The 9,306-nt window shown below is 52.3% G+C and overlaps 1 protein-coding gene across 1 annotated transcript; it reads left to right on the forward strand.

The window, feature by feature from the left end:
- GPAT4 (glycerol-3-phosphate acyltransferase 4) lies at window positions 1-7,466 on the forward strand. The gene is made up of 12 exons (XM_040617881.1): window positions 1-178; window positions 2,982-3,051; window positions 3,365-3,662; window positions 3,831-3,905; window positions 4,348-4,437; window positions 4,556-4,649; window positions 5,134-5,249; window positions 5,469-5,524; window positions 5,857-5,942; window positions 6,176-6,304; window positions 6,388-6,467; window positions 7,083-7,466. The coding sequence occupies exons 1-12, from the start codon at window positions 14-16 to the stop codon at window positions 7,189-7,191; spliced, it is 1,368 nt and encodes a 455-aa protein (XP_040473815.1). The 5' UTR covers window positions 1-13; the 3' UTR covers window positions 7,192-7,466.
- Window positions 7,467-9,306: the final 1,840 nt, after the last annotated feature.

Consider the following 9,306-nt stretch of genomic DNA (forward strand, 5'->3'; position numbering starts at 1 on the left):
TGGGCCCTTCACCATGTTCCTCCTGCTCCCCTTTGACAGCCTGGTTGTTAATCTCCTGGGGATTTCTATAACTGTCCTCTTCACTCTGCTTCTGGTTTTCATCATTGTGCCAGCAATTTTTGGGGTCTCCTTTGGCATCCGCAAGGTTTACATGAAAACTTTATTAAAGATTTTCCAGGTAAGTTGTTTTCATAATTTTCTGTCTGTTTACAGGGGTCTTGTCAAGCGTGGTTGTGCCAGGGAGAGAGGCTTTTGCCCCTCAGCAGAGCATTGCAGGTAACTGGGGTGAGAGGTTGGTTTGTTGGTGACGTGTGCTGGTGCCACATGACCTGTTTGGGTCATCTCAGCCAAATGTAGTTTACTAGAGCTCTGTTGATGAGCATTTTTTTCCCAGTAATTAATGTTGTAAGCAAAGTAGTAGGATATAGCGTGGCCTGTAAGCATGCGGTGGCGCGGGAGAACGTGTCAGTGTGCTGAAAGGAGGTGTGTGCTTGGGTGGGTTAACGTCCTAGGCAAGGCAGTGTGCCTGTTACAATTTGATATGGAAGGAAGCCAAAAGGGGTGTAGGGTGTGATGGGGAGGGGCAAGGCTGCAGCCAGCAGGCTGCCTCTCTCCGGGACATGTTTGGATGAAGCCAAAGCTGGAGGTAAGGCTTCCCGTACTGCGAGCCCTGAGCGGTCTGTGGCCAGAACCCTCAGCTCTCAACACCCTCGGCAGCGCTGCCCGCTTATCTGCTGGGCCCAGCAGCCATATCTGCACCTGCACCCTCTCAGGACGACCAGCAGCCCTTGCTGACCCTCTTGCCAAGTGGAATTTTCCAGCTTGGGGTCGTGCTGTTCTCTTGCCTGCCTTTGCAGGCTGGTTTTATGGGCTGTCTCACAGCCAGCGTGTCTCCTTGAAGCAAGTCCCTGGTGAGACGAGAATTTTTGCCAAACTCCTACACCACCTTACCCTCGCGGCCCAGGCAAAAGCCAAAGGGGTGACCTGTGATTGAGGTTTTAGGCTCTTAAATATGAAGTTCAGGCTGCTAAAGGATTTATGATACGGCTGGTGCTGTTTGAACAGGGGTGGTCTTCCCCAGCAGTATCTCTGTACTGGCTGGCTTGGGAAGGCAGCCCTGCAATTTGCACTGTTCAGCTCTTTAAACTCGTGAGTCCTCCCAAAAAGCCTGAGGTGTGGATGGGAAGACCCTGGGCTTTGTGAGGTGCTTTGTTAACACAGGTGTCTGAAGACCTGACTTCAAATGTAGTGACTGAACTGGGAAAAAAAATCAGTAAGAATTTTGGTTTATCTGCAATAGAACTTTTCACCTTGGGTTTTTTTGGGTTTTGGGTTTTTTTTCCTTTCTTCAATTCAGGAATGTTTAATCTCAGCATCTATTTTGTTGTTTAATTTTGAAACTGTTTTTCTGAAAAGACTTTGAAGTCTATTTCAGCTTTTATTAAAGAATCTTTGTGGTGGGTGAGAGGAGCACTCTGGCCCAACTGCTTACAGTTTTGGTGGAAAATTCACTCAGTAGGTTTGGTCATTCAGAATTGGATTTTTGAGGAGCGTTATTTACCTGAAAGATTTTCACATCTCTAGAGGCCAGTGTTGCAAACATAGCCCAGATGGACAGCAGTCCAGTCTGGCAACCTGTGGGGGGACAGCCCAAACTGCAGGGACTGGGGTGGTGGCTACACATCACTGTTGGTGGCTGAGGGAGACACGCCTGCTGTTCCCCAGATGGGAGTCTGGGTTTTCTGCTAATGCAGTCAGGATGGAGCCCAAGCTGGGCGTGCAAGGAACGAACGCCTTCTCCATAGGCTGCTCAGCACCTGCTGGGTCAGAGCTCCTCTCCTGACTTCTCTGGGATGGCAGTGTCTAGGCAATCGTCTGCAATCCTGCAGTTCCTTCTGCTGGCAAAGGCAGCTGCTGGATGAGCTGGAAACTGCATATGTAGTTAGCATTCCCACATCACTGCCTTCTGACCTGGTGCTGGCACGGGCTGAGACTGGGTTGCCAGGAGTTTCCAGCAGCTTCCCCTTCTTCGCAGATCCCTGATGGAGCAGCTAGCCTGGAGCAATCGGCATGCTGTACACAAGTCCTCCTTCAGCAGCTTCTTCTACCAGGCCTGTGTAATGAAGAAGAGAGCGAAGCTGAGAGGGTTACTTGGAGGGCAGGCAGAAAGACCGATCAGAAATCCGGCCAGCAGTTTTTGCTGGTGTCCTTGAGAATTAGCTGAGAGAGGTTTCTATGGCTAACAGGTAGTCTGGGCATGGCTTCTGGCAGCCAGCTGCCACAGAGCTGTCTAAGGGTGCTTGCTGCTGCAGTTTTGGGCTGACTGGTCAGCTGAGAAGCAGCAGCAGCTGTTAGCTGAATCTGAGAGGGAAGGATCCCATCCTGTCATCGGCCTGATGTTTTCAGCAGCAGCCTGAAAACACAGTCTCTGCTTTGAGCTTGGAAGAAGGAAGGGTTGAAAAATAGCACCAGCTCCATGATGGGCTTCTTGTGCTGTGGTGTGGGCCGCACCAGCTGGATGCACGGTCCACCCAGAAGCTGTGCAGTGGCAACCACATGCCAGGTGCAACAGAGCCTACAGGACACAGAGACTGCAGAAAATCTTGCTGTGCCGTATCAGCACTGACCTCTCGGCTTCCCTGTGGCACTCAGGCTTCCCCCTGGCGCTCTGCTGTGCAGAGTGGCGCACAAACATCGTGGCTGTCCTGTGCCTGTACTAGTCACCTCCCCATCGGTTCTCTTGTCTTGCAGGGCGGACAGGTCTCTGCTGTAAAAACATTCCTCCCAGGCCAGACTCTGCTTCCACCTGGGTTCAGTTGTGTACACCACTCACTCTTCCAGTTCTGTATGGAAGCCTCCTGCTTTAGCCCCATCTTCTCCCCTTAACCATGGTCTTTCCTGGAAGTCTACTGTAGAACAAGGGGTAGTGTGAAATGGAGCTACAAGCCTTGTGAATCTTGCTCATCATTTGTCTCTTGCAGTGGGCAACATTGAGAATAGAGCGTGGTGCCAAGGAGAAGAACCATCCATTATACAAGCCCTACGTCAATGGTAAGATTGTGCCCTGCGTGGGTACATACGAAGTTCAAAATTCTTTTAGGGAGATGAGGTAAATGTGTCTCGGAGCAGCTGAGGTTTTCTGGGAAGCCTTCTCCATGTAGATGGACTGGAGGGAGCTATGGAGAGGTCCGTTTTGTGAGGAAGGGGAGGGAAGCGCCCAGTTGGGAGTTGGGAGGGCTGGTCTATGCTGGAGGAGGGAAGGGGGCCCTGTGGAGGGTGGGCAAGGGAGCAAGGGCCCTGGCTCTCAGCTGCATTTGAACGGGCAAGTCGTACTTTGCTCAGAGCTGCCTGTGGCATGTTGCAGGTATCATTGCAAAGGAGCCAACGTCACTGGAAGAGGAGATCAAGGAGATCCGCCGGAGCGGCAGTGGCAAAGCCCTGGACACCCCTGAGTTTGAGCTCTCAGATATCTTCTATTTCTGCCGCAAAGGCATTGAGACCATCATGGATGATGAAGTGACCAAGAGGTTTTCAGCTGAAGAGCTGGAGTCCTGGAACCTGCTCAGCAGGACCAACTACAACTTCCAGTATATCAGTCTGCGCCTCACTGTACTCTGGGGACTGGGGGTGCTCATCCGCTACTGCTTCCTCCTGCCCCTCAGGTGAGTGCTCCTGCCGAGATGGTGCTGATGGCGTGTTCCCACTGCAGCAAGTGCAGCTGGTCTCCAAGCTCCACAGAGCCTGTTCAACATGCTCAGGAGAGGTGGGCTACTTGATGAGTAGGGCCTGTGGCCTGGTTATGCTAGCGTGTAGCTTCCCTCTTCCTGCAGGATAGCCTTGGCGTTTACTGGCATCAGCTTGTTGGTGACTGGTACGACGGTGGTGGGCTATTTGCCAAATGGAAGGTGAGTTTGTCTTTGAGGGAAGAGGGAATGGGGAGCCCCCTGTGCAGTTTGAGACCTCAGAATCCCGAAGTTTTCCTGCAAGGCCTGTTTGTTCTGCCTGCTGCAGACAAGGTGGGTGGTCTTGGCATTTGTGGCCTCCCAGGAAGAGACACCCTGTAATTTTAAACAAAAGGCCTAGATGTGAGCACTAAGCCTGTGGCAGAGCTCAGCCCTGGGCTCTGAAAGGAAAGATAACAGAAGAGAGCAAAGGCTGAGGTTTGCTTCTCACGAGTTAAGAATCGGTGGTCATAAGATGACAGCAAAACCCAGGATGAGATGTCTTCCTGTGGGAGAGATGTGAAGTCTTGCCTGGATCTCATGTCCTGGGGCAGCTGGGCTGAGTGACATCCTTACGGGCGATACTGTAGAACCAGGGGGTGACAGCTTCTGTCCTGGGCTGCAGGTGTAAGGAGTTCCTGAGCAAGCATGTCCACCTGATGTGTTACCGGATCTGTGTGCGCGCCCTCACAGCCATCATCACCTACCATGACCGGTAAGGAGGCACTGTCTGCTGCAGGGTGTCCCTCTCCACTAACTGCTCCGTGCTGTGCCTCTTGCAGGCCTTATGCTTTGTTCCTCCGTCCTCACCCGTACCTTTGTTTTGCATTTAGAGAAAACAGACCCCGAAATGGAGGCATCTGTGTGGCCAATCACACATCTCCCATTGACGTGATCATCCTGGCCAGTGATGGCTACTACGCGATGGTAAGGTCTGCACCTCAGCCCCAGCTCTGCCTGGCTGCACAGGTGGTGGGAGCAGCAAGTATATTTCATGGGACAAGGAGCAGGCAGCAAAAGGCTTTTGAGCATGCAGAACTACTTTTCCCTGCATGACGTCGCAGGGCACTCTCAGACCTTGTGCACAGATGTCCCATTGCATGTGGCTTTCCAGCAAGCTTGGCTTGGGACTCGGAGCACCAGGGGAATCTGGGCATGGCTTTTCAAATAAAGCTCTGGGCTTTGCTGTCCACAGAAGAGCAAAGTGCTTCCCCAGCTGGGCCTCTGGCAATGTGGAAAGCACTTGGGCCTTGCTACATCTGTCCTTCCAGTCAAAGCCTGGGACTTTTCCTCTCAGCCTTTCCAGGGCAGGGGTAGAAAGATGAACCACAACTTTGCCGTGAAGCTAGGAGCTGCCTGGGCCTTCATGTGTCCCCTGGTCTTGTAACTTGTGTCTTCTTGCTCTGTTCAGGTGGGTCAGATCCACGGAGGGCTCATGGGTGTGATACAGAGGGCCATGGTGAAAGCTTGCCCCCACGTCTGGTTTGAACGCTCTGAGGTCAAAGATCGTCACCTTGTCGCCAAAAGGTGTGCCAGTTGCTAGCTGCAGGAGGAGGTCTGGAGGCTGGGGAAGTGGGGGGAGCTGCCCACGTCCCTTGGGTGAAGACACTGCCTTGCCTCATGGGTGTTGGGAACTGTGCCACTTGCTGGCACCCAGGTAGCCCCCAGGATAAGGACCGTATGCTCTGCGGGTTGCTAGTGACAGCTGCTGTCCCCTGTGCTAACTGGTGACACTCTTCCACTTAGGCTAACAGAGCACGTCCAGGACAAGAGCAAACTGCCTATTCTCATCTTTCCAGAAGGTGAGTTGTGGAGCAAGGCCAGACAAGCACCTGGTGGAGGTGACCCATTGGGACAGCACAGCATCTCTCTTCCTTCCCCTCTTACACAGCCAAGGGCCTTGAGACCCTTCCCCGAGACAAGGGGGACATTGCATCTTTAGAGCTGACTGAACCCAGAATGTGGAAGTCAGATATATGATGTCCCAGCGGCACGTCCTGTGCCCAAACTGGGTTTGGAGTGAGTGTTAGGGGGCGGTTGCTGGGTGCCTGTGGCCTAGCCCTTGGCTGTATAGCTTAGACTCCTGAACCGACTTGCGAAGGGGAGTTGAGAAGATTGTGCTTGCCTCTTGCAGGAACGTGCATCAACAACACGTCTGTGATGATGTTCAAAAAGGGGAGCTTTGAAATTGGAGCCACAGTTTACCCTGTAGCTATCAAGGTATGGCAAAGCAAACATTCTTCCAGCACAAGCAGCCCTCTGTGTGAGAGCTCGGTCTTGGCAGGTCTTGGTGCTGCTAGGTCAGCAGCCCAGGCTGAGGGCAGGGGGAAGCCAAGGTCACTCCGTGCAGTGCTCTGGGAGGGCTGGCCTGTTGCTGGGCTTGGGGTGGAACTTGGAGCCTCGGGGAGGGTGCAGCCGCTCCCTGACTTTGATGAGCTCTTCTGCCTCTGTAGTATGACCCACAGTTTGGAGATGCCTTTTGGAACAGCAGCAAATATGGCATGGTAACCTACCTCCTTAGGATGATGACTAGCTGGGCCATTGTCTGCAGTGTCTGGTACTTGCCCCCAATGACCAGGCAGGTGAGTAAGGTGGAGCTGGTCTATCTGATCTGCTGTCTGTTTGGCCCTTTGCTCCTGCTCTGAACAGTGTTGTTTTGTCACAGCCCAAAGAGGATGCTGTCCAGTTTGCCAATCGAGTGAAGTCAGCCATTGCCAGGCAGGGGGGCCTTGTGGATCTGCTCTGGTGAGTCCAGGCAGGCTTTTCTCTTCCTGGTGCCAGGGTTCCTTGTTCCTGGGTCCTTGTCTGTGCTTGTGGGCTGCGGAGATAAGTTTGTGTCTTGCACAGGGCACAGTAGGGCTATGGAGAAATGGAGATGGATGTTGCCTGTGACCTCCAAAACTGCTCTTCTGTAGCAGTGACCCAAGTCTTTGCTTCTGCTGTGTGTGTTGGGCACCAGGGCTTCATTCTGTGATTTCAGCTTGCACTGGGATACTCTGGTTCTACCTTGATGCTCAGCAAAGTGGGTTGAGCTTGGGAACTTCCTTTTTCAAGCAGTGAGATCTGAGGGGCAGAGGGACTCTGCAGGCGGTCTCCTGTAGTGGTATCAGAGCAGCTCACGCTTCTGACGGAGCTGCCATGTTGAGCACAGTGTGGGGCCATGGGTGCAGCTCCTGGCAGAGCAAGGTGTGAAAGTAACTCCCCTTGGGGATGGTTGGTCTGCAGCGTGCCCCGGCACTGTAAGGTACAAGGGTAGCTGTCTGGTGGTGGCGGGAGCTCTGCCCTGCTCTGAGCAGCCCCAACTGAAATTTCAGATGGTGCACACCTGCAGCATCTCTGATGGTATGACTCTTTCCCCAGGGATGGAGGACTAAAGAGGGAGAAGGTGAAAGACACGTTCAAGGAGGAGCAACAGAAACTCTACAGCAAAATGATTGTAGGCAACCATGAAGACCGGAGCCGCTCATGAGCCCTCTGCCTCCAGCACTGGTGTTGGGCCTGGCCAGAGCCCTCTGCCTCCAGCACGAGCCAGGGCTTGTCTGAAGCAGCTCTGAATCTTTGGACTTTGGCTGTTCCAGAGCTGCTTGGACTTGCTCCTTCATCCTCTGGCTGTTCTTTCCCAGAGGCACTATTACTGCCTCGAGTCTTCAGGCCCTGGGCAGGTCTTGGCAAAGATGCCTTCTTGTTACTGTTACAGTGAAGCCCCTTGCAGGGGCAATATTAAATGAAACACTTACGGTGTCATTTGCTTCCATACGGTGTTTACAAGCCCAGGGGGAGGACTGGTGTGTTGATGTACATGTGTGTCAGTTACAAGTCTCCCATGGCACAGAAACTAGTGAGCTGCACTGAAATTAGCTGCCTTGACAACCAAGGGAGTCTTCGTGAGCCTGTGCTTCTCATTTGTGTGGCAGAAACCCCTTAGGAGCAGTATGTGGTCTCTGAGGCCATTTCCAGCTTTACTTCCGGAAAGAGAAACCTTTCCTTTTCCTTTTGCTGCCCTCCTGTTACAGCCTGACCCAGACCATTGCTTCTCCAGCATCTGCATAACAGCCTCTTTGCTGGGGTTCCTCAAGCAGTGAGGATCATCCTCCTTGGAAGCCTTCCTCTGTCCCCTGGAACGGCGGGTTGCCAGGCAGTTGTCACTGGTGTAGCAGGTGGGGCTCTTGAATCAATACGTGCCGTGGTGGAGCCCAGGGTGGGTAGGAGAGGCTGAGAATCTGGGGCAGGAGATCCCCTGTCAGGTGTCTGCTGAGGGAAATGGTGGGATCTGATCTTGTTATGCACCAACATGTACATATATAATCTCAGCTTATTGCAAGGAAACAGAAATCTTGTGCTGGAGGTGGTACCCCTTGCCCTTTCAGTTCTGCAAGTATATTTTTCAGTAAAACAACTTGTATTTGAGCATTCATCACCTGTACTTCCCAGTTTTCCTTATGTTCCTACAAACTAGCACTTTCACTGGGTCTTCTGCCTGCTCTTACAAGCAAATACTGTTTCACTGCTACCTGCAGCAGCCTGCTTGCATTTTCTAGAAGGCTAGAGAAGGCAGCACAGTGCTTCCTTTGTACCTCAAGTGGTGTTTGTTGGGGGCGGGCATCTGCTATCCCCTAGGTCAGGACAGCTGTTCTGCATGAATGTCCCAAAATTTTAATTTCCCTGCACTAGATACTAACATGGATTCAAGGTAGTTCAGTGCCTGCTTCCTTTTATTCGCTATATCAAGACAGAGAAATGGAGAAAAGAAAGCAAGAGAGAGGAAGGGTTCAGAAACTCCCCTAACCTTTCTCATGAGACAGGATGCACATACCCCCACATATTCCCATTCTGTGCAGCCTCCCTCCTTCCCATTGCTAGTGGCTTCAAAACACTTCTCTTGGGTCAGTTAGGTCATCTTTACCTGTGCACAATGTGCAAGCAGGGGATGCACAACTTGTCTCCATAGTAGAGGAACCCTATTTTCCGTGATGTGGTGTTCTCCACTGTCGTGGTTGAACCCCAGCTGGCAACCCAGCCCCACACAGCCGCTCACTTGCATCCCCCACCCAGAGGGATAGGGAGGAGAATCGGAAAGGATTGAGATAAGAACAGTTTAACAGGTAAAGCAAAAGCTACACAAGCAAACTTCCCGTGTGCAGGCGGGTGCTGGGCCGTCCACAGGGAAGCAGGGCTCCATCACACGTAACGGTTACTCAGAAGACAAACACCGTGATGCTGGATGTCCCGCCCTGCCTTCTTCCCCCAGTTTATATACTCAGCATGGCGTCACATGGTATGGAATAGCCCTTTGGCTAGTTCAGGTCAGCTGTCCTGGCCCTCCCCATTCCCCATGTCCCTCCAGCCCTCTGGCTGGCAGGGCCCAGGAAACCAAAAAGTCCTTGACTTGGTATAAACATCACCCAGCAACAACTAACATCGGTGTGCTAATCAACATTGTTCTGGCACCAAATCCAAAACACAGCACTGCACCAGCTACTAAGAAGAAAATGAACCTTATCCCAGCTGAAACCAGGACATCCACCTATGCCAGGTCCATCATTTAATGTAAGAATAAACTGAACTGCTCCCAGTATGATACCTG

The sequence above is a fragment of the Falco naumanni genome, chromosome 19, assembly GCF_017639655.2.
Source record: "Falco naumanni isolate bFalNau1 chromosome 19, bFalNau1.pat, whole genome shotgun sequence".
Taxonomy (NCBI): domain Eukaryota; kingdom Metazoa; phylum Chordata; class Aves; order Falconiformes; family Falconidae; genus Falco; species Falco naumanni.